At 39.7% G+C, this 26,251-nt stretch overlaps 1 protein-coding gene across 1 annotated transcript; it reads left to right on the forward strand.

The window, feature by feature from the left end:
• Window positions 1–10,029: 10,029 nt before the first annotated feature.
• Window positions 10,030–25,681, forward strand: LOC123774946 (venom phosphodiesterase 2). The gene is made up of 15 exons (XM_069319340.1): window positions 10,030–10,095; window positions 11,979–12,092; window positions 12,317–12,469; window positions 12,904–13,047; window positions 13,701–13,811; window positions 14,619–14,726; window positions 14,998–15,229; window positions 15,853–15,934; window positions 17,700–17,835; window positions 18,041–18,226; window positions 18,574–18,799; window positions 19,868–20,059; window positions 22,134–22,338; window positions 24,041–24,194; window positions 24,964–25,681. The coding sequence occupies exons 1-15, from the start codon at window positions 10,084–10,086 to the stop codon at window positions 25,153–25,155; spliced, it is 2,247 nt and encodes a 748-aa protein (XP_069175441.1). The 5' UTR covers window positions 10,030–10,083; the 3' UTR covers window positions 25,156–25,681.
• The last annotated feature ends 570 nt before the right edge of the window (window positions 25,682–26,251 follow it).

Genomic DNA, 26,251 nt, shown 5'->3' on the forward strand with positions numbered 1-26,251 from the left:
ATCATCAACATTTAGGTCCGGCCTTTCACACATCAGAAAGTGAAGAAATGACAACGTTTTGGGTCCGTCTTGGACTAACAAGTCGTGTGATAATGGTCCTGGACGGACGGAAACGTCGTCGTTCCTTCACTTTCTGATGTGTGGTTTGGTCATCACACTTAGCAATGACGTTTGAGTCTTCCATTATCTCCATGAGCCACGTGCTGAACCTATCAAACAAGGCACTCAAGAAACTGAACTAAGGCGCATCTCGTACTCGATCAACATCGGTGGTTTCAAAACTATAAGTAGCGCAAGTTCACTCAGGTTGAACAGGCACCGCTCATCTGAATGGGCAGCTGATCGTCCTCCTTCAGGACAAGGTAGAGAACCATGGAAGGTGACTCCAGTGTTGGAGTCACTGAAAGTGACTGACTATGAAAGAGTATGAAAGACTAGAAAGACTATGAAAGACTGACACTGAAAGTCTTGACTATGGACGTATCAATATCTCAGTCTTGAATACCCTAATATTGGCAACATTACCGTTATTTGTAAACCCAATATACTCAAAGTTCTCCACCTGGCCCAACATCATGGACAACAGTTTGGTGTCGCCCACAAAACAAAATGTCAGTCATCAACAGCCTCATGCTGGTTGTTCCATTCTCAAGAATAAAATTCTATCAGCGATCATTCATTCCTAATCAGTTCCCATATGAAACATGTTCATTCAACACACAGATACATGTGCAGCCCGTTCTCTTAAGGTTCCCAACGTCAAGAAAATGTAATAAAATCCTCTCTCTTAACCTTCCAGAGGACCCAAAACAGAAAACGGGACAGTATGTCAATTTTGCGAGCCGCTACAAATATCTAGTACGACAATTTTTAGCCTTAGGTAGAGTATACGTCAAAATGCGACGTTCTATGAGGCGGACAGGGTGTCACGTGATCCTGAGCCAACGGACCATATAAAGGCTCTGGTACACACTTGGCTCAACCCTTATCCTCTAACATAATTATAACAAGGTTAAACAAAATTAATTTCAAATAAAAAACTAATATAATGATTAAATTTTGCTATTTACATAAATCAGTTTCTAAGGTTCTTAGACTTCGCATGAGCTGATGTAGTATAACAGATCTTAGTTTGCAATTTCATTAGAAATATCAGTAGCATTTCTAATAAATCCTAGTCTAAGTTAAAAAAAAATAAAAGAGATATATAGAAAGAGAGACAGGGGAGGAGAAACAGAGAAAGGAGAAAAACAGAAGATGAGGTTGGGGAAAACAGAGTAAGGGAGATATACAGAGAACTGGAACACTTGTAAGAATAGGACCAGAGAAAAGATTACCCAATGGGCTAGCGGGGCGTAGGGATAGGAAGAGAAAAATAGATCGGGGAGAGGAGTTGACTTGAAAGGGGGGAAAAAAGAGCTTAACCCAGCTGCGTATCGTGAAGTCGTAGTTCGAGAGGCAAGTACTGCTGGCCAAGTTGTTTCAACGAAGACAGCACCAGTAACATCATCCATCCTATCCCTGCAGTGATTACTCGCGAAACGCCACGGCTGATTGTACTTGCTTAGAGAAGGTAAAGAGATGCATTAGGTGATAGGAAACATTGCCAACCATTTCTGTCCCGCTCAGGATTCAAACCAGGAATTTTGAGAGAAGAATAATGTAGTTTTATTTGTACATAGGCTGTGGTGGTGGGCCATGTAATGTGGTGAAGAGGTCATGTGTGTTTCTAGGACTTCTGAGTGTAATAGTAAAACAAAATCGATATGGTTGTTCATAGTTATCTTGAGGTTATCTTGAGATGATTTCGGGGCTTTAGTGTCCCCGCGGCCCGGTCCTCGACCAGGCCTCCACCCCCAGGAAGCAGCCCGTGACAGCTGACTAACACCCAGGTACCTATTTTACTGCTAGGTAACAGGGGCATAGGGTGAAAGAAACTCTGCCCATTGTTTCTCGTCGGCGCCCGGGATCGAACCCGGGACCACAGGATCACAAGTCCAGCGTGCTGTCCGCTCGGCCGACCGGCTCCCCGTAGTGTGTGAAGAGTCTGTCTTGTTTATTTGTGAGCGTTTTCCACTATAATATATTGAATGCCTCAATGTTGGTTCTGTCATGGAGACTTTCGCTTGTGGTCAAATCTTACCAGTGAGTGTTGTGTATCCACCTAACTCCTCCGTTTTGTACTCTGTAATTTAAACAAAATTGTTACACTTCAACAGAGACGGAAAGAGTGAGTGGGCGTGAGACAAGGGCGCAACAGAGAGGATCTGAAGCACTTGAGCAGAGCCAGGAAGAGAGAGCTCAAGGCAATATACTTGTGTAACAAACACGGGTGAGTAAATATTGGTCAGTGTGTATTAGTATTCAAGGCAAGTGTTTTCTCGCGTCACTGAGCTCATGATAAGTTGCACGGACAATGGCTTCCTGCTTTCTTTCTTCATCATCAGTCATTAAACTATAATATTACTAACAATATTATACTATTTTTATTATTATATATACATATATATTATTATTAATTTATTATCATATGTATATATTTATTTATTTACATATAATAAAGAGTAGAGGACCTGGCAAGCAAAATATATTTCCCGAATATTGAGTTTTCACCTCTCTTACTAAGCAATGTTTTCGTTATTACTTTACTCATATACTGCTAAGAGAAACAAAAGCCTCAGCATAAAATCACGCGTAATGGCTATATAAATAAACTTATATCAAACCTAACATAATATGCACACTAACCTAACCAATTCAAACTTTAACCGAACCTAAACCAACTTAATTCAGGTGTCGAGCGGGCAGTGTTGCCAGATTGGGCTACAAATAGCGAATTGGGCTACTTATGCGAGCCCCGCGCTCCCAAATGTTTAATTTCGCTACTTGCTACTTTTTGGGCTAATTTAAAATCAAGATATGCTAATTTGGGCTATTAATGTTAAGAATGTACGTACGATAGTGCGGTCTGCTGCTGTGTATCCAGGAAATGGCTGAGGCGGTCTGCCTAGGTGATGGAAGATCCTGCACTGGGCCTGGAGAGTGTGACAGTGGGGATGGCAAACAGGATGATACTAGGCCGTATCAAGCAGTAGTGAAGAGATATAAATGGCGAAATATTCAAAGACAGCGAGGCGGAGACAGTGAGGAGGAAATAACAAAGAGACCTAAAAATGAAGCCATGCTCAGCAGGACGCGGGAGATGCAGACTAATGGAAGGGAGAGGCTGTTGTTCCCTACAGCGTGTCAACTTAATTTTCATCAAAAGCTGGAGTGGACGGTTCGTTTGGCTAAGGAGTTTTTTGAATATGAACCACTATTCAAGGAGGGTCTTCACCGGCCCTACATAACAGTTGGGACAGAAAAGGCTGTGGAACAGCTAACGAAGGATGGGTTTGAGAATATTGTGATGATTACTCCGGAAGAAGGTATGATACACACCAAGGTCATAGTGTTTAAGTATCCAACTTATTTGGACCCTGATTATCTATTGCTCAACAATGATAGTGCTGTTTGGCAAAGAGGAACAGTATTCGTGGTGAAAAACAAAGCCAGGTTGTTGCCTTAGTAAAGGGTGAGGCTCCAGAAAGAATTTTTGTGCAAAGACTAGGCTACAGGAAAGTTGCAAAATACATTGAGGAGCCCATATTATGCATGAAGTGTTCTTGTTGGGGACATATGGCTTGGAAATGCCAGTTTGACTCCAGGTGTCGGTACTGTGGTAAGTAACACGACTCTCGAGAGTGTAGAGTCAAGATTAAAAACGGTGAAAAAATCGTCCTATCTTGTAATTGTCGAGGCAGCCACAATGCTGGTTCCTATCTATGCCGCATGAAGCCTCATCTGAGAGAATCTAGGACGGGTGCTACAAGTAAGATAGATGTATCCTCGAAGGAAGGAAAGATTGTGCAGGAGGATCATAGAGGAAACAGCTGGAAGCCAATGGCAGCGCCTATGAACAATGTGTGGGAGAAAGGAACGGAGACACTTAAGGCGAGCCTAGGGTAAGTAGGAAATGCAGCTGAAAAAATTCAACCTTGTGGAAACAAGGTTCAGGACAATATAGTGAACTCTGAGGTTGGTACTCAAATATTGGAATATCTAAAAAAAAAATAGACAAGAGGATTGAGGCATTAGAAAAATTAGTTATGGAGGGTAGACGGTGGTGAAATGGAAAGTGAAACAGGACGTGAAATGGAAAGTTAAACGTGCGTTGAAGAAAGTAAGGAAGAACATGACGTATTGATGATAGAGGATAGTCAGGAAAATGAACTTTCTAGTAGTGTTAGCGGTGTTCAACCTTCTGTAGTGACAAATGTGGAAACAAAGGTTAAAGTAAAACGGTATAGAGAAATAAAAAAGAAAATAGATATGATATCTGTACTCATTGAATTGTGCGCCCTTTGAGGGACTTGAAATAGAGGGGGGGTTAGAAAGAGCCTAAGCTATTCTACCCCTTTGAGATGTATCTTTTTTCTGTCTTAATAAACATACTTGAACTTGAATAAGGAGTGTAAATTATGTAGTATGCCGCACGCCCACACCTTAGAATATTATGTATTAGAGTGTCAACTTATAACTATAGAAATAAAAAAAATAGAAAAAATAAGAAAGAAATAAGTAGTGTACCACATCAAATTGTTTGGATGTGTGATAATGATATGATAGTATACCTAGGAGCTACAAGAATTTTGCCCCAAGAGTGTAACACTTATATGCTGTGCTTACTATATTAACCAGCAATGTTAAATGGGATTCTTGTATTGTGATTTGTGTATTTGTACTTACTGAATTTGTGCGCCCCTTGAGGGACTTGAAGTAGAGGGGGGGGGTAGAAATAGCCTAAGCTATTCTATCCCTTTGAGATGTATTTTTTCTTGTCTCAATAAACATACTAGAACTTGAACTTGTACGATTGCGAGTTACATGAAAGTAACTAAGCTATAAATAATTGTAATTAATAATAATTGTAAATATTAATTAATACTAAATAATATTATTTAATAAATTAGTCCCAATTCAATGCAGAGTTTTCTTCCAAGCACAGAAACTTGTGAATATAAATACAAGATAATAGAAGATTGATAAATAAATAGACAACTTTCAAATATTGCACCAAGTAATGGAGAGAGGGAAAAAAACTAGACAGTATACATTACAATTGAAATTAATAATGGATGAATGGTAATAAATTGGTGTATGTTTGTATGTATACCAGACAAAGTCCATTTAATGGCATAATTTAGCCATTTTATGTAAAAACTTTTATATCTCATATTATTAATTATAACAGTAATCGAAAAAAGTCATAGTTTGTATATACAAGAGATGAAACAGTCATGAGCTAGATCGATGTACTGAGTCCATAAGGAGGCCGAGCTTCCAGAGATACCTTCCTGTGATTGGCTGTTGCGGGGAATACCAACACTCTTTTTATGAATAAAATTTAAACGAAGAAATAGGTGCTTGTGCACAACAACAAGGTTGTTGTGAAAAAGAACAACAATTTCTGTTTTGCACCTGACAGAAATCTCCATCTAACTGAATAATTTACTCGAATAAGAGGGCAGAGCATTGTATCATTATTTGTGTCAAGGCAACCCCCAATAATAACGTCCCAAGTTAGGTAGCCAGCCCATGTTTCTGTAACACCCGTTACATCCTGTAGTATTTAATTATCACTATATTAATATTTTTAAATACTTAACATTTCACTTTTTAGGTAGATTAAAGTTGAAGCAGAATGTCATAAACAAGGATGGCGTGCTGAATAAATATGATTTATTAAGTGGATGGAGCCTTTAGCTGATCCCTTCCTGTGATTGGCTGTTGTGTGAATGTCAACAAAGAATATCTACCAATGATATGCCTTTTATTATGCACCCCATACCATCTGTGGGCGGAGCCTGGAACCTCCTACCCGAGCACAACAACCCACCTTATGGGTTGCTGTTCGGCTATTTATAGTGCGTTGGAAAAAATAGAGATGGCGTTAGTTGTATTTTGTAGGGTAATTTGTTATAAGTGCAATTTGATGTCAACAGATGGCGTAAGCTGTATCTTATGGCTACTATTGACCTGCCAGTTGATAATGTTCTTATCTGCCGACAGATGGCATCAGCTGTGTTATTATTATTTTAATAATATTATTACATTAATAATAATGTATTATTATTACTTTAATCACTGATCTATACGTCTGGTAGCTTACAATAAGGTTTTATACCGTGCTGGTATTAGGTAACTAGAATTCTGCAATTACTTTTTTTTTATCTACTGTTGAGGATATGTAAGACAAATGTAAGGTTTTGAGGCTAAGTAACGAAGATAGTTACAAGATACGAACCAGATGGTGTTGAGATTGCAAAAGGGATTATGATAAGAACTTAAGCCAAAAAATCAATGCATAAATGTTCGCAAATATGAGACTAGGATTTATTTCTCGAAAAGTTAGCAATAAAATACGCTTTCTAGTTCTTTATTTTTAAAATTAAGACCATGGATTCTGTCTAACGAAGCTGCAAGCTAAAACATCGTTATCCTATAATGTTCATATGTAGCTTGACCCTAAATACTCGTTTATTAAACGAATTTATTGTTAGATTTCATTAGGAATCAACTTTTTTGAAGGCAGAGTTTCCAACAAATACCTTCCTGTGATTGGCTGTTGCGGGGAATGCCAACGCTTATATGAATAAAATGCAAAATAAGAAATACGTCATTTTGCTCAATAACCTTGTTGTTGTTGTACAAAAGAACAACAATTTCTGTTTTATACAAGACAGAAATTTCCATCTAACTGAATAATGTAGACCAATAAGAGGACGGAGGCATTGTATCGGCGATATTATTTGTGTGAGGCAATCCCCACTGATGACGTCACAAGTCAGGTAGCCAGTCCATGTTTCTGTAACACTCGTTACATCCTGTAGTATTTAATTATCACTATATTAATGCTTTTAAATACTTAACATTTCACTTTTTAGGTAGATTAAAGTTGAAGCAGAATGTCATAAGCAAGGATGGTGTGCTGAATAAAGATGATTTATTAACAGTCTCCGTGGTGTAGTGGTAAGACACTCGCCTGGCGTTCCGCGAGCGCTGTCATGGGTTCGTATCCTGGCCGGGGAGGATTTACTGGGCGCAATTCCTTAACTGTAGCCTCTGTTTAACGCAACAGTAAAATGTGTACTTGGATGAAAAAACGATTCTTCGCGGCAGGGAATCGTATTCCAGGGACCTGCCCGAAACGCTACGCGTACTAGTGGCTGTACAAGAATGTAACAACTCTTGTATATATCTCAAAATAAAAAAAAAAAAAAGTGGATGGAGCCTTTAGCTGATCCCTTCCTGTGATTGGCTGTTGTGTGAATGTCAACAAAGAATATCTACCAATGATATGCCATTTATTATGCACCCCATACCATCTTGGGGCGGAGCTTGGAACCTCCTACCCGAGCACAACAACTCACCTTATGGGTTGCTGTTCGGCTATTTATAGTGCGTTGGAAAAAATAGAGATGGCGTTAGTTGTATTTTGCAGGGTAATTTGTTATAAGTGCAATTTGATGTCAACAGATGGCGTAAGCTGTATCTTATGGCCACTGTTGACCAGCCAGTTGATAGTGTTCTCTTCTGCCGACAGATGGCATCAGCTGTGTTATTATTACTTCCGAATTCCCTTTAAACACTGATCTACAAATCCCTTGGCTTGTGATAAGGTTTTATACCATTTATGATAAGTATTAGATAACTGGAGTTCCGCAATTACTTTTATTTATCAACTGTTCAGGATATCATATGACGTCTGGTTAGGATGTACTGCTCTCGATTGATGAAGATTAAGCCACCCAAGAGGTGGCACGGGCATGAATAGCCCGTAAATACTGCTCTCGTAATATTATTCAGGGGGGTGGGGAAACTATAAAGTGAAAGCGCCAAGCCATTACAACTATATAGCACTCGGAAGGGATCAGGATACGGATTTGGAATGGAACGGGGGAAAGGAATGGTGCCCAACCTCTTGGGCGGTCGGGGATTGAACGCAGACCTGTAGGAAAGGAGAAAGTCGCTCTACCGTCCAGCACAAGTGGTTAAGCGTAATATTATTAAAACAACAATTTATGCATATAATAACAGCATTTCACACTAAAAATACTTGGATATATTGAAATTTGGTAGTGAATTCCAATCTAGGAATCTCCTATGACTAAACTGTATTTTTTAATCATTTTTATGTACTTACTACTTATTATTAAATTATTAAGTACTTATTATAATAATTAAAATAATTATTTTATTTAATATTTAAATTAAATGATAAAATAATAGGTAATAATAAATCATTGTGTAGGGGGACAGGCAGCCAGTGTATATATACATGTTAGGCTTACACCAAGGTCCCACAAAGGTGCCACAAAGGTGCCAAATTAAAGACTGGGAGCTGCCGGGGCGGGCCCAAGGGCTGCTGGCGGGCCCAAGGGCTGCTGGCGGCCCTGGCCAGGCTGAACTTCCGCGCCCTTATAATCACCATTGTTTAATAATCTTCACAGGGAGAAAGAACTGTAAATATAGGAATAGTTTATTACAACATACACGGTAAAGAAAACAGCTCGGAAACTAAGGAAATAAAGCTGCCGAAAAAAACATTAAAGTCCACTTCAAGTTCAAGTACGTTTATTGAGACAATAAAAAAATACATCTCAAAGGGATAGAGTAGCTTAGGTTATTTCTACCCTTCCCCCACTTCTTCTTCAAGTCCCTCAAGGGGCGCACATATTCAGTGTGCATATTCAAATCACAATACAAGAATCCCATTTGACATAGCAGGTTAAAATAGGAAGAACATCATATAAGTGTTACAAGTGAGTTACAAGGGAACAAGTGATATATATATATATATATATATATATATATATATATATATATATATATATATATATATATATGTCGTACCTAGTAGCCAGAACTCACTTCTCAGCCTACTATGCAAGGCCTGATTTGCCTAATAAGCCAAGTTTTCCTGAATTAATATATTTTCTATAATTTTTTTCTTATGAAATGATAAAGCTGCCCTTTTCACTATGTATTAGGTCAATTTTTTTTTATTGGAGTTAAAATTAACGTAGATATATGACCGAACCTAACCAACCCTACCTAACCTAACCTAACCTATCTTTATAGGTAAGGTTAGGTTAGGTAGCCAAAAAAAGCTAGGTTAGGTTAGGTTAGGTAGGTTAGGTAGACGAAAAAACATTAATTCATGAAAACTTGGCTTATTAGGCAAATCGGGCCTTGCATAGTAGGCTGAGAAGTGAGTTCTGGCTACTAGGTACGACATATATATATATATATGTCGTACCTAGTAGCCAGAACGCACTTCTATGCCTACTATTCAAGGCCCGATTTGCCTAATAAGCCAAGTTTTCCTGAACTAATATATTTTTTCTAATTTTTTTCTTATGAAATGATAAAGATACCCATTTCATTATGTATGAGGTAAATTTTTTTTTATTGGAGTTAAAATTAACGTAGATATATGACCGAACCTAACCAACCCTACCTAACCTAACCTAACCTATCTATATAGGTTAGGTTAGGTTTCGTAGCAGAAAAAGTTAGGTTAGGTTAGGTTAGGTAGGTTAGGTAGTCGAAAAAACATTAATTCATGAAAACTTGACTTATTAGGCAAATCGGGCCTTGCATAGTAGGCATAGAAGTGCGTTCTGGCTACTAGGTACGACATATATATATATATATATATATATATATATATATATATATATATATATATATATATATATATATATATATATATATATATATATATATATAAAATATGTGTGTGTGTGTGTATGTGCAGAAATAATATTAATAAAACAATTAACATCGTGTAGTGTACTCTATATATCAAAATATATTACTTTGAAACCCATATCATTCACTAAAAAAGATTAGGCTACTCTTATTACAAATTCGCTACTTTTAGAGCGTCAGCTCGCTACTCTCAGCAATTTAGATCTGGCAACCGTGTGGTGGCTCAGTCGACCACAGGAACCCGAAGTGGGAGCACGCACCTCCCAGATGCTTATCAAGGTATGTTCCCTTGTGAATGATAATAATAATAATAATATAGAACCCTTTTATATAGGAAATTATATATAAATATATACTATGAATTGTGTGGTGAAGACCAATTGTGGTGAAAATTGTGTGTAGTAAAGATGATTTGTATTTACTATTTGTTGCTGCAGAATGGAACTATTAGCTCTTGGACCCCGCCTTTGGAACCAATTTTATTTTTTCTCTTTTATGCCTGTTACATATATTTCTCTCTAACACACACACACACACACACACACACCCAGGAAGTAGCCCGTAGCAGCTGTCTAACTCCCAGGTACGTATTTACAGCTAGGTGAACAGAAACATCAAGGGTGAAAGAAACTGCCCATTAGTTTCCGCCTCGGCCGGAAATCGAACCCAGGCCCTTAGGACTACGACTCCCGAGCGCTGTCCACTTTGCCGCGAGGCCCTCTCGGTGAAGATCCTGTGTAGTGAAGATCCTGTGTGGTGAAAATCGTGTAAAGTTCCTATGTGGTGAACATCCTGTGTGGTGAACATCCTGTGTGGTGAACATCCTGCGTGGTGAACATCCTGTGTGGTGAACATCCTGTGTGGTGAACATCCTGTGTGGTGAACATCCTGCGTGGTGAACATCCTGTGTGGTGAAGATCCTGTGTAGTGAAAATCCTGTGTAATAAAGATCGTGTGCGGTGAAGATCCTGTGTAGTGAAGGTTCTGTGTAGTGAAGATGCTGTGTGAAGAAAATTGTGTGCAGTGAAACTACTGTGTAGTGAAGGTCCTGTGTAGTGACGATCCTGTGTAGTGAAGGTCCCGGGTATTGAAGGCGTGCCGGTGAACAAGCCAAATTCACCTCATCAGCTCGCTGTAGATACTTCTCTACCGTGTTAAACCGGTAGAAGTATACGCTTATACGTATACTTCTAGAAGTATTCAAAGTATACGTATAGAAGTATACGAAGTATACGAAGGTTGTGCGCTTAACTGTGTTACTGATGTCTGTTAATGCTACATCATAATGGGGGCTTCACAAAAAAATTTAATTAATTGGTCCATTATAATATGATTCTTAATGGATTATATTGATTCTGAAGGAAGCCGGCCTGGGTGAAGGGGGGGCTGTGATAATCTCTGTCCTGAGACTGGTGGATGCCTGCTATTACTACATTTATACCTCGATATAATTTGTAAATCACATAAAAGTCTTGAAGTAAAGATAATAATAATTGCATTTAGGGCTACATAGAGTAGTGGGCCTTACTTCTGTGCTTATATACAAGTAAAGAGTTTATGTAAGTTTTAGTGAATGATTTTAGTTAAAGAACGTTTGCTGCTTGGTAGGTAAGGTATTGTGTTGGCTTTAATAACCCGCCAGAGGTTGGTAGGCCTTCATAACCTTCCAGAGGTTTGTAGGCCTTTAGCACAGTACCAGTCACTTCAACTGGCACAACCAGCCCAGTCTGCTAAAATGAAGTAGTGGAAATGATTTGGTGGGAAGTACCAATATATAGTGAAGGACCAGCAGAAAGCTGACTAGTATTACTGAATACAGTATGGCCAAACATGTAACTTTTTAACCGCAACAAAAATAAGACCACACCAACCTCTCCTAGCAATCCTAAGCCTAACACACTCAGTATTTGGCTTAATATAGTACATATATAAGCTATACTAAGTCTAAACAAATATTAAGTTTGGTTTTTAGCCTTATTTTTCCGAAGTAGACATTTAAAAGTAGAAAGAGTGGTTTACTGGTGGTCCATGACTACATATTGGTACTTACGATCAAATAGTATAAGTACTATCATTTCAGGGGGATGGAATTGGGCACATCAGATAAAATATTGTGAACCTAAGTAGGCCAAGTTATTATGTTGCCCTTTCCCCCCCTTCAGACACTGCTACTGATAGCTGTGGTGTGGGTGAGAGTTGCCAGACTGACGCCCACCCTCCCCGCCCACCTCTCACCTGAGTCCTGCCCGCCCACCTTCCTCAGCAACCACCCACTGGTGAGTATTCCACCCTCCCTACCCACCTCTCATCTGAGTCCACCTTAGTCATACACACTGATGCAGTTTTTCTTTCGTATGAATATATAGAGCTACTGTAAATAATTATATATAACTTTGGATATGTTTATAATTTACTGTTGTATCTGGGTCAGTAAACCTGATTTATAAGATTTATGGAGAAGCCGTTGTGGTTATGGGGTGAACAAGACTCACTCTCACAGATTTTGGTGTCGGTGGATGGATTCCGCGCCGACTATATTCTCCGCGGGAGGACGCCGACCATCGAGGCCTTGGGTGCCAGCGGCGTCCGGGCACCATACATCAAGCCTTCCTACCCCACCATAACCTTCCCCAACCACTACACCATAGTCACCGTGAGTATACACCATATACAACCACTACACCATGGTCACTGAGTATACACCACCATATACAACCACTGCATCATGGTCACCATAAGTATACACCTCTACCTGTTGTCATTCTTATTGTCAATTGTCATTGTCAATTTTTTCAACTACAGAAGCATCTCACCTCAACCTCTCAGAACACACACACACACACAAACGTAACCACCTTTTTTCAGCTTGTTACAACTTGTAATAAAGTTGTTACATCTTTTTATAATGTTATGACGTTTTATAACGTTTTATAAAAACGTTTTATAATGTATTTATAACCATTTTTTATAACGTTGTTACAACCTGCTATATTTTAGTTGTTACAATTTGTTAGGAGGTGTTAAAACTTGTTCGTGGTGTGTTTGGCAGGATAGATCCACCTTGACAGGTTTCCCACACCTCCACAGGGACTCTACCCTCCGGTCCATGGGGTCGTGGACAACAAGTTCTACGACCCGACGCTTGGTAGGGAGTTCCGCGTGGGTCGTCCTGGAAGCTTGAAGCCCTGGTGGTGGGGGGGTGAACCTATTTGGAAGACCGTCGAGATGCAGGTTAATTGGTGTCATAATGGAATTGGTAGTAATAGGAATGATTTGAAATGGAATTAGGTAGTGATAATTGATTTCAGATTTATGTTAATTTGTAGTTTAATATTATTATTTGTTGGATTTTGTGTGTGTTTGATACATATATCAGTATATCAGTAATTTTATTTGTCTGTATTGTGGTTTGTCACTTAATGGCGAGTCATCGCTCGAGGCTAAGTAACTAACTTACGGTGAAGGAGAAAGTCAGATACGACAAAATTGTTAATGGTAGCGCCTGAGTCCGTTTCATGTGGATTCAGTCTAATGTTGGCCTGCGAATGTATGACAGAACTGATGGAGAATAGTAGTGTTATACCTATGATATTGTGGGTAGGCATACGCAGTTACCCATTCTCGCCACTCTCTCAATGTCACCACTTTATTTTATAATTCATAAACATTTGTGAATGGCATAAATATTCAGATTCAGATTCAGATGTTTATTCAGGTAAGGTATATACATACAAGTGATGTTACATTAATGGATTGATATATAGATAGAGCTAGTACATACAATGCCTAAAGCCACTATTACGCAATGCGTTTCGGGCGCATTGGAGGTGAGATGAGTGAGTGTAAGCCAGCATACCTTGATCTCACAGACCCTTCACTCACAGGGCAAGCTGGCGGCCTCTTACTTCTGGGCCGGCTCCGAGGTGGAGGGCAACCAGCCTACTTACTGTATCAAGTACAACGCCTCTCTTCCCTTTGAGGAGCGGGTGGCCCAGGTGAGACATCTTAGAAGAGTGAGTGGCCCAGGTGAAGCATCTTAGAGGAGTGAGTGGCCCAGGTGAGACATCTTAGAGGAGTGAGTGGCCCAGGTGAGACATCTTAGTGGAGTGAGTGGCCCAGGTGAGACATCTTAGAGGAGTGAGTGGCCCAGGTGAGACATCTTAGAGGAGTGAGTGGCCCAGGTGAAGCATCTTAGAGGAGCAGGTGGGCCAGATGAAGCACCCTAGAGGAGCGGAAGCCCAGGTTGTACTAATATTTTTCTTCACTAGCCCAGTATGGAATGTAACTGATGGTTATTGCAGTAAATAATGTGCTCTTTGAATACAGTTTTACAAATTGTATTATCATATTTATTTTCATAGGATTCTAAACAAACAAATTCATCAATAAAGTGTTGGGCAATAGGACGAGTAATTTTATTTTATTTACGTTATATTAGTTTGAAGAGTATAATTGCTCTGAAAGGAATATGTCTAAAATATTTTCCGAGATAAATTATGAAAGTACATAAACTTTGAGATGTATTTACTAATAATTAGTTTCTGGCAATACAAGTTTTTGTGACCATGTAATTGATTCATCCTCTGGTATCCCTCATGAACTGGTCGGTACACACCGGGTTCACTTTCTGCAGGTCGGGGATCGATCCCCGATGGCGCAAGTGGTAGGGAATCTCCCTCCTTATCCCAGCCCCTATCCTGACCCCATTATCTCTTCCATGTGATGTATAGCCATACTGGCTTGGCTCTCTTCATAATTATTTCTGGTGTGCCAGTTCACAGGTGTTTATCTTCCTCCTGCAGGTCCTGGCGTGGTTGGACTTGCCACCAGCAGAACGACCAGCCTTCATCGCGCTGTACATGCATCAACCTGACGAAGTAGCCCACGTATATGGTCCTAAGGCACCCCAGGTATAATGTTTACATAACATAATTCCCAATGGTAGGGGGACAGGAAGCCTGTAGTTAGCCTTACCCAGGTTCGCTGAAGTCAGATACTGACTTTACCCAGGATTCAATCCACAAATGCTGCCACTCTCCCGGGTACCTATTTTACTGCTTGGTGAAAACAAAAGGGAATGTGCCCTTTCTAAATCGTCTAGCTACCGTGATGTTATCTTTGCTTCAAGCTTACCAAGTCTCACCAGCTATAAGTTACCATGATGTTATCTTTGCTCAACAGGTGGACGAAACACTCTCCCACATAGACGCAGTGGTGAAGCTCCTGGTGGAGGGTCTGGGGGCCAGGAACCTGCTCTCGTGCGTCAACCTGGTGGTGCTGGCCGACCACGGGATGGCGGAGACAGCGCTCGAGAGGGTCATTCGCATCGACCATTATGTCCCCAACCTTGACGCCAGGACCAGGTTCTGGGGCGGCGTCTTCGGGAGGATGACGCCTCTTGACGGCTCACCAGGTAAGGTTTTGTGTCTGAATGGGCAAGGTTGAGTGTCTAACCAGATAAGGTTGAGTGTCTAACCAGATAAGGTTGAGTTTCTAACCAGATAAGGATGAGTTTCTAACAAGATAAGGTTGAGTTTCTAACCAGATAAGGATGAGTTTCTAACTAGATAAGGTTGGGTTTCTAACTAGATAAGGTTGAGTGTCTAACTAGATAAGGATGAGTTTCTAACTAGATAAGGTTGAGTGTCTAACTAGATAAGGATGAGTTTCTAAGTAGATAAGGTTGAGTTTTTAACTAGATAAGGTTGAGTGTCTAACCAGGTAAGGTTGAGTGTCTAACTAGATAAGGATGAGTTTCTAACTAGATAAGGTTGAGTGTCTAACTAGATAAGGATGAGTTTCTAACTAGATAAGGTTGAGTTTCTAACTAGATAAGGTTGAGTGTCTAACCAGATAAGGTTGAGTGTCTAACCAGATAAGGTCGAGTTTCTAACCAGGTAAGGTTGTGCGACTAACAAAGCATAAAAATCACTTGTTCCGACCATCTCCAAGAGTCTTAGACACTAAGATAACCAGGAGATACACGTCCAAATCCTGTGGCAACCATTAACTCCACACTGCCTCTGCTCTCCACAGAGACCAAGGAGGAGATGCTGGATGCACTGTCATGCAAGAGGCCAGAAATGCGAGTGTATGACAAGTCAACTCTTCCAGTCAGGTAAGAATGCGTGAATAATAATGATAACAATAACAAAAATAATAGGGTTGTGGAATGGGTTGCCAGTTAGTATTATTGAGACAAACAGTTGAACAAGTTTTAAGAATAGTTTAGATCATCCAGTAGAATTACCAAAGACTTCTTGGAAACTACCCAGTACATCTTAAAATTACGAAAATGAAGAGGAAATATGAAATATTTCCTTCCTCTAGTATTGATAATGAATGCAGACTGTCACTATACATACTTGGAAATATGCTCATAACATAAGGAAATGAGGCAAAAATAGGCGGAGAAGGATGCCGAAGACAGTTGACGATCTGAGTGCCTGGCCGACTTACTTTGGTGCCACAGTCTCCCATTTTGGTCTTATTCTGCTATAAAATGAGCTTATTTACGAGTACAATTTTGCTTATTCATGTTCTACAGGTAGTACCAACATTATAGTTAGGAAATAGATTAATTTCCTCTTTATTGCCCGAAATGCTGTGCGTATTAGTGGCTTCAGGCATTGTATGTACTAGCTCTATATTAATCCCACATTATGTTTGTAACTCATTTTCAATGTATGTACCTTTACCTGAATAAATATCTTATCTTATCTTATCTTATCTTATCTTATCTTATCTTATTTACATAATTCTGAGAAGTTTTGGGTAGTTGTACAGATCCGATAAGTATATGAGTAAGATGAAGTGGATTTTAATGAGAACTTCCAAGCATGGATCAAGAGGCCGTCTGCGATGCTTCCTAATTCTCACGTTTTTGTGGTTATGTTCCTAATAATATTACCTGTTTACAGGTATAAATGCAAATTCTTTTCATGCACAATAGTTATACAGTAGTTGTTTTGTATGATCAGAGGGGCATAATTAATTAGGAGATCAATGAAGCGGCGAGTGTACTGAAGGAGTGAACCTTGAGCTAACATAACCTAGCCTTTCTCGTTGCTTGTTAGTTCTGTTCCAAAACTAAATAAACCTTTTTATTTTTTTTTGTTACAATAATATTACGAAGAAAATAGTTTCATATAGTGTTAGATAGGAGATAGAGTCTCTAAATGAATTCAAAATAGTTACATAGAATCGTGGTTGACTGACATTGGCAAAGGTATTGATGGTGTGCAAGGATCCCTTAAATGTGTCTTGCACCAGAGTAATGACTTCACGCCTCACCTACAAAGCACTGGAAATATATATGATGTTTCACAGTAATCATGTACACATTAAACATAGCCTTTATAACATTGGGGTCCAATTCCTGAACCCATTATATGATTGTATCCTTCAGTAAATTAAATTTACCCAAAAATGTAAATAGACCTAATATATATGTTAACAAACTTTCTAAGTACTTCATAAGTGTTGTCACTTGTGTAAGTAAAGGAATAGTGGGGTACAGTTCCTCAGCCCAGTTCCTGAGTTCCTGTGCCTCAAGAAGATCAAGGTAGCCCATTATGTGCCTCTGTAACCTTTCCACCACTGCCCACTGGTTGAGTAAGTGTTGATAGTAAATGCATGAAACTAACACAAAACTCAATTGAATATATAAATGTATATATATAATTGAATATATAAATGTATAGATATAATGGTTTATAACCATTATAAACCATTATAAATCATAACCATTATAAACTTGGTTTCCAGTAATCACGGCATCCCAGTAACCATATCGTTATCAGACCTATCACGTCAGAAGTTATGGTCGTACTAAACATGGCGGTCCTTCAAGAATGGCCTGACTAACGTGAGTGTTTCAACAGGTGGCACATCGGGCAGCAGCGGAGAGTGGAGGACATTGTGTTTGACCTGGATGATGGCTTCCAGGTGGCCAAAGACAACAAGTACACAACTTATGGTGGAGACCACGGCTACGACAACTATTTCTCATCCATGAACGTAAGAGTCCACACTTTCTCAGTTTAATGAAATGTTTCATTAAACTGAAACTTACTCACTTTAATGACTTGCTTAGAATTTATCCAAGAAAGATATAGAGGACTGCTCGCGAAGACACTAGTCCATTGTTTGTTTTTTATTTTGTGTATATATTTAGCACTATTAATATTCCCTTGTTAAACCTTTTACATCTTTATCCACCAAGGCGATTTTCGTGGCTCACGGTCCAGAGTTCCGGCGTAACGTTGAGGTGGAGCCTTTCCAGAACACTGAGCTCTATAACCTTATGTGTGTCCTGCTGGGGGTGAAGCCTGCTCCCAACAACGGTACCTGGGGCGCCCTTCATCACCTGCTGGCCAACCCTCCCCCACCACCATACTCCACACTTCAGGTAGGTCCTCCATGCTGGGGGTGAAGCCTGCTCCCAACAACGGTACCTGGGGCGCCCTTCATCACCTGCTGGCCAACCCTCCCCCACCACTATACTCCACACTTCAGGTAGGTCCTCCATGCTGAGAGGTGAAGCTTGCTTCTGAGTCATGTGTATATTTTTAAGGTTTTATTAGTAAACACATGTATATGTGTCCTTTGAAAAATATAACATACAACCATTCCTTTGACCCTACTTCAATAACTTTTTTATTACATAGTCTATGTACATTCTCATAGCATGTATTAAAGTGTAAAAAAATGTAATTATTCTGTCTGAACGGTTTATACTATTATCTATATTTCCAGGAGGCTCCGCCTGCTATAGCAGAAGTACCTGTAGAGCTTCAGGAACCGTATGAACCCATCATGTGTGAGGGCGACCTCCTCATGCATGAAGAGGAGCTTAAGGTACTGCAGGGGGCACGGAAGGAGGCTCCAGAGATTTTAATCAAGCACCTGCCATGGGGTGTTCCTCAGATGGGGAGAGCTAGAGAAAGCAGTCTCCTGTTGGTGCAGCCGGATTTTGTCAGTGGTAAGACAAGAATTTATGCATTGTATAGCAAAAATACAACAGTAAAGTTGTAATAATCTATTTTAAGTCACCAGGTGTAAATTGGGCAAAACAGCCAACAATAAAAACGATTTGAGTCTTTTATGGTGTGAGACTCACGTAAGCTATTTGGAATTTTCCCCGTTATAAAAAACTGAAATATTATATCACAATGCAGATATCGAGTGAGGGACTTTGACAGTGAAATCTTATTTGAATGCTTTGGTATATTGCCGGATGTTTGCAAATGTGAGGAGACAGATCGGCTTTCAGGAAGCTTCTGTTGAAGCTTTAATAAAACAATGAAGGCAACTAAGTCCAATAATTCAAGTTATGAAGGGCTCCAATATCCTATATTAACTGCGAAATCACTGACCTTTTTCTATTTTAGCCTTCTAATACCCAGCTGTAAATGACCTTACGGTGCCAGTCCTCGTTCCCTGGTCTCAAACCACTTCTTATAAAAGATCCAGTTTAACGAATACAAGAGAGTAATATCTTCAAGCTCAACAAGATACAGTGTAGGACAAAACAGGAGATACTTTTCACCAGAACGATAAGATCCATGCAATCACCTACCTGACAAAGTCGTGATTGCTAAGACTTTAATGCTTGATTGCTAAAAGTTCTCGTTAACCATGGGGGAACCTTTGACAAGTTGCCGGCTTTCTGTCTCACTCGAGGCCACTAGAGCTGGCGGCCCTCGAGTAAATTCAGGTAAGTATATAACCTTTGACAAGACATTAAAATACCTTCAAATATTACAACAAGTCATGAATGAGCACTCATATTTTTTAAACATAAATTTTACATGCTCATTTGGCTGTTGTAAAAGTGAAGCATTGATCACTGCTTATACAAAGGTCAAAATAATGTGTGAGAATAATGAGAACTTCTCTCATCTACATCCCCGACCAACTAATTTCATGGCTTACTTATGTTAATGAATAATACAAAATAAATATTGTTATCTTCTCGGTTCTGTTCTCAACAGAGTTCTGTATGTGCACCAGTTATTCCTCTGTTGGTAAACTATGTTTTTTTTTCCAGCTTACTCTTCCCTGGTGAAGATGCCGCTGTGGACAAGCTTCAACCTGAACCAGACCAATAGAGAGACTGTGAACCGTGAATCTTCCCCTTGGAGAAGCGACGCAAGGCTGAGGATAGACCAGAGACTCTCCTGCCAAACCTATCAATCAATGACTTCCCTTAAGATCTCCCCTCAGCCACTCTTCCCACCTGGTGAGTCGACTTGAAGATCTTAATGTGTATCACCGAGCAGAGGCCAGGGTTCCTCGAGCACTTACGTACCAACTAAGAGACTTGTACATCTTAATCTCGATTTGGGCGGCAAAGTTTATATATTTATTTAACAGTTTGCATACTTCGAAGCGCTACAAGGTCTTTCATAGCACTGGTAACCTTGGCGTCAGGATGACCCCCATTGCGATTTGTAACTGATTGATTGATGAAGATTAAGCCAACCAAGAGGTGGCACAGGCATGAATAGCCAGTAAGAGTCGTAGTTCGTAAACTGCTAAATTAATACAGAAGACAGTGAGTCATAATTAAAGTAAGGTGCACATCATGGAATGTTGGTATATACCTTGATGACTCCTGTCCCAGAACTAGAGGTTTGGAAGGTTGAGGTCAGAGAAGTGAGGCAGAAACAAATAGAATAATAAACCCATGGAAGTGTCTCCCTATCAAAGCTGTAAATAAGAACACGTTACTTCACTGTAAAATTCACCTGCAAAAAATTCCTCAGCAATAACGAGTAACCATTTTTTTTTTGTTGCCAACCTGCCGGTTTCCTGCCCCCCTTTCCATGCCACTACAGATGGTGGCCCTTTGGTGAATTTAATTAAATTTGTTTCTAAATTCGTTGGATAAAACTTAAGTACAAAGAACTTTACAGTGTGTTGACTTTGTGTATCAAAGTTTTAAATGAAGTTAGTAAGGTTTTCAGGTAAGGTAAGTAGACGCTTTTCATGAAGACATTCGGGCTTGGACATCACAACACAGGGAATCAAATTCAGTAGAAACAGTTATCCCAGTAGTCTCTACTGGGAATAACATTCTAGAGTTTTATCTCCGTGTTATTTATTTATAAGTGATTTATTTCTTCTGCAACATGTTTTGAGAATACCTAAATATATTAACATCAATTGGTCAACATTAAAATTGTATATTGCATACGTCAGATTATGTCTGGAATATGCAGCTCCAGCATGAAATCCTTATGTCGTCTAACACAAAACGAAGTCGCAGTGCTGATAGAAAGGAATTATGTGGAAAGACTAAAGGAATTTAACTTCACGTCACTAGAAGAGAGAAGAATAATGGAAGACATGATCAATACATACAAAATAGACAGGTAAAAACGAGGACTATTTACCATGAATGATGCATAAACAAGAGGTCACAAGGACACACTATGTAACTGAATGAAGCACAGACATTACAAATAGTCTGTTCAGTGTCAGCGTAAATCAATAGATGGAATGCACTAAGAAGTGAAATGGTGGAGGCAGACTATATGCAGCCTCAGATGCAGATAGATTCTCATTTGGCTTGGGAACCTGTACACGAGCCCAAGTTTCCTGTAAAAACACTGTTATGTTGTTGACTAGCCGTGAGGGAGAAAGAATATTGATGTGTATGAAATTTGGTCTTTATGTGTAACACCTGTATAGTTATGGCCTACAAATATGCCTATGTATGTAGGACCTGCTAAATTTTGCCGTACATGTAGGTCTGTGTGTAAGGAAGCAGTAAAATAGGTACCTGGGTATTAGTCAGCTGTCACGGGCGGCTTCCTGGGGGTGGAGGCCTGGTCAAGGACTGGGCCGCGGGGACACTAAAAGCCCCGAAATCATCTCAAGATAACCTCAAGATGTGTGTGGAGAACGTACTAAACTATGGCATACAAGTAAGCCTATAGGACTTGCAGAATAAGCGTTAGTGGTTTCGCGAGAATGTACTGCATCTTCCATGATTCTTACCAAAATTTAAACAAATAATCCATGATACTTTCCTGTAAATAAATGAATACATAAATACTAAATAAAGTAACTTTTGCAATAAAGTCTTTTTTTATTTGTAAAATATTATTAGTAAATTAATTTACCATTGAGCCCATACTTGTCTTAAATATATTCAATTAATATCATAAATTAATGCGGTAAAACCTCTCGAGTGTCAAACAAAATAATCCTTAGCTGCTAATCTAAAAAAAAAAATTGTTTAACATCTTAAATTAATGCATTAGCAGAAATGTCTTAAAAGATGATGATGATGTTATTCTTAACTTCAGAGTTCAGTTCAAGAGAAGACTGCGAGCAGCTGCCCTACCTCATCACCAACGCCGTCCCCTTCACCAACTTCCTGACGCAGCGCTGGCAGGAGCTGCTCAAGTTGGTCAAACAATGGTCATATAGGTACAGGACCCTCAACGTCATCACGGGACCCGTGTTCGACTACGACACCGACACCTTCGCTGACGACCTCCGCACTATTAGGTACACCAACTACCCATTTCCTTTGTACCTTGTATGAATGTAGATGCGGTATGAAGAAACAAACAAACTTCACATATTGCTGTTCAAGGAGCGTGTTACTTAAAATTCAGATTTGAAAGTATAAAACTGGCGATTATGATTGCGTAGATAAAAGAATTTTGGGGGGGGTTCTTATCTTGAGGTTATATTGAGATGATTTCGGGGCTTTTTAGTGTCCCCGCGGCCCGGTCCTCGACCAGGCCTCCACCCCCAGGAAGCCGCCCGTGACAGCTGACTAACACCCAGGTACCTATTTTACTGCTAGGTAGCAGGGGCATAGGGTGAAAGAAACTGCCCATTGTTTCTCGCTGGCGCCTGGGATCGAACCCAGGACCACAGGATCACAAGTCCAGCGTGCTGTCCGCTCTGCCGACCGGCTCCCTTAAGGTAGCTTAAGAAAAGAAAACTGTTATAATGCTTACTATATGCTAGAACATGGGGTGATTCAATGAATGTGCTCAAGTTACTGCCTCCTGTCCCGTCTGATCTCTCTGGTGAGGAGAAATAACCAAGAGGAGAATAACCCTTAGCTTGTTGAATCCCACATCCCCTGCTGAAGGACCACGGAGACTAGACTCAGCCCATCCTCTTGTATTGGTAGTACTTATAGTAACAATGAGGACCGTGGTATATATACCGACGTACAACGCAGTTTGAAAGTAGATATCGGCACTGTTGAGTTGGACAAACTGGAAAATTTGTATTTTCCGTTTTTTTTTTACTTGTGTTTCTTTGACAAACTACCAAGCCTAACCTTCTTAGGATACCTTACCTAACCAAGGTAATTAACCTAACCTAACCTCAGATACACCATATCTGAGACCTAATATAGTACGTGTGTGTGCTATACCAGGCCTAGGAATATTTAAGTTTATCTTTTAGCTCCATTTATTTTAAAAGAATTCCTTACTAGTCAGTATACTACTATCTAAAAGCTAAGTGTGTACGAATTCGTGACTATTTGCGACCGTCACAATAAGGATGTGTTGCTGTTGCTAAACAGCAGGATGGGTTGCTAAGTTGTAAGTCACTTTTGGCTCGTGTCTCGAGACATCCAGGACGCCTGTTAGCATATCCCCGAGACTCGAAGATTGGCTGGGGGGGGGGGTTCCAGATCAATCACACCTACAACTTTTGGACTGAATCTGGCTCCCAGGACTATCTCCAAACTCACCAAGTTAGTTCTTCTGGGCGTTCAGCTACTGGAGATCAACCTAGATTGATGACTTGGCTCAGTTTGACCTCCCTCCCAATGCTTTACCTGTTTAGACAGAAACTGTGAATTCGGTATTCTCCTCCAGCATCTTCTTTGCACCAGTTTAACCTGGCAGCTACATTTGAGATTATGATGTACAAGTGCAAGATGTCAACCTGCTGAGTGTATGATCCAGTCCATGGCTTCGACAGGACCTGCCCTGACTATGTGATCCAGTCCATGCCATCAACAGGACCTGCCCTGTCTATATGATCCAGACCATGGCATCAAGGTTCTGTTAGATTGTGTGTCATGCTCAGATAAAAGCTTTTGATATACAATCAAAGTTTGATTTTATTTTGATTCCATATAAATGGTAGTCAGATTACTGTTACAATAATGATTGTGATTGTTAAATATGAATTATACTTTAGATGTCTTCCAAAAAAATCTCTATGTGTGTTACAGCCCTGGTGGTGGAGAGGTGGTGGTGCCGACCCACATGTTCCTTGTGGTGAGTCGGTGCTCAGTGTTGGTCAGCCACGTCTCCCAGTGTCCCCACGACCACCTCGACGCTCTCGCCTTCGTGTACCCTCAGAGCCTCGCTGTCTCCAACTGTCTGGTGAGTCTTGGGTTCCCGTTGTCCGGGATGTGGAGTCCTTCGTGTACCCTCAGAGCCTCGCTGTCTCCAACTGTCTGGTGAGTCTTGGGTTCTATTGTCCGGGATGTGGAGTCTTTGGTAGAGCCTCAGACCTTTGCTGTCTCTAACTGTCGGCAGAGTTTTCCTTTTTTGATTGTGAATCTTATGCAAGTCTTGAGATCTTATTTTCTTCTTTAAATGCCATCAGAGTTGCCTTAGGCAGGGTAAGTTTTCTGTTGCTTGAAATTTAAAGTCTTTCTTAACTTTTTAGCTGGTGATTTTCCAGCATAGCTTATATTTATTTTCAAACTTCTTGGTGAATTTCCAGTTTTTAATTCCTGTGGCCAGTGTTAGTAGTTTTTCTACAAAGTCTGATGTTATCTTAAAAGGGCTTTTTAAAACACGAGTTAATCTTTCTATTCTATGATAATATTTAATTTTTGAGAGCTTAAAGACTGTAATAAAAAAATTGTCTTTCATTAACATTTTATTAACAAAAAACAGTAATTCTCATCACTTTAGATTGAGATTTTTTCAGTAGGTATTGGATATTTGCTTTTTCTTGCAATTTATTAATATGTAACTTGTCTTTCTAAACAAAAAATCTATTTATGTTTGCAATATCTTAATGCAATACTTAGATAAATTAATTATTTTTGGTATGTTAAGAATAATATACAGGGGCGGTAAGAGGTAATTGTGTACAACGTAAGAATTCCCATGTTTTGTCTAGCATTATATTTTTCCACAGAGTGCAGAAAGATTCGCCCAGGAATTCAGTGCTACGGTCCAAGACGTGGAGAAGATCACAGGTCTTAAGTTTTACCCGAACTTGAACTTCGAGGATCAAGTGAGACTGCAGGTGAGGATTCACTCCAACGTCTGGGGCCGCGAGTCGTGGCTCAACAGAATCCACTCAGACATTGCCAGTCTTTTCAAATAGCAGATGCTGGCGAAGCCGTTGTAAAAAACCTAATTGCAATTCTTCCACTGACCACTAGGCCTACTGTCGTGCATCTTTATCCCCTGCGGAAAAGCGTTTGAGGCTTGAGGCCCTCTACTTCTTGCCCACAGATAGCTCACAGGCAATTGGGATCCATTTCCCAATGTCCGGATGGGAAATGTCCAGGTAGGAGGAGTTAGATGATATCCGGAGGGAAAAATGACCTACTTTCTGTTTGCTTTGGCGAAATCCCAGAAGTAAAGTACTGTACTGTCCAGTCCATCTTTGTCATGAATATCGAGATGATTGTTAGATAATACAAGTTAAGAATGAGAAAGGTGTGTACTGGGATGACAAGCCCTTGTAACGATCAAGCAACTAGTTAGGAGAAATGCCTCTAGCTGGATATTATGTTGGAATTGCTGTCATAACAGAGTTAAAGTTTGCTGATGATCAATCTAATTTTTTGTTATCTCTTGTGGATGTTTTTTCCATCAGTACAAATAAAAAATCAAAGGTGTTTGTTTGTTGATCTTGTGTGTAACTTCTACACCAGCTTTTTAAGAAACTGTATAAATGCAGGCGGCTCATTATATATAACTTTAAACAGGAAACATTTTGATCGTTTGTTAGTAAATAAAATGATGAAATATCATATTTTCCGGTGGATAGGCAGGGCATCCTCGCGAATTGTCACATGTAAGAAAAATGGTGTCGAACCTTAAGTAACCGAGGACCCGCGAATATAAAACATGACAGCTCATCAATTTTGCGAGCAGCTATGAATTTATAGTACATCATATTTTGGCCGCTGGAGAGTTATATGTCAAAATTCGAGAGGACAGGTTGTGATATTCATGTTTTTGGTCCCACTAGCAATTAAATATACAGTATATATATTGTATTTACGTGCAAAGAATCTTTGTCACACGCTTCAGATCAATATTATACAATGTTTGACCTGAATCGTGAACTGACCTAACCATCTTGTAAAATAATGTAACTCCAAAATCGTAATTTTGGCAGTGATGCCGTTCTGAATTATTCTTTTGACAGTGATAGCCGTTCTGAAAATTATTCTTTTGACAGTGATAGC

The sequence above is a fragment of the Procambarus clarkii genome, chromosome 92 (genome assembly GCF_040958095.1).
Source record: "Procambarus clarkii isolate CNS0578487 chromosome 92, FALCON_Pclarkii_2.0, whole genome shotgun sequence".
Taxonomy (NCBI): domain Eukaryota; kingdom Metazoa; phylum Arthropoda; class Malacostraca; order Decapoda; family Cambaridae; genus Procambarus; species Procambarus clarkii.

What these genes read in the sequence shown, in the direction of transcription:
- LOC123774946 (XM_069319340.1), top strand. An exon ending in ACCACTACACCATAGTCACC is followed by an intron (nt 12,470 to 12,903) that starts GTGAGTATACAC and finishes ACACCTCCACAG; the next exon opens with GGACTCTACCCTCCGGTCCA. An exon ending in TTGAGGAGCGGGTGGCCCAG is followed by an intron (nt 13,812 to 14,618) that starts GTGAGACATCTT and finishes TTCCTCCTGCAG; the next exon opens with GTCCTGGCGTGGTTGGACTT.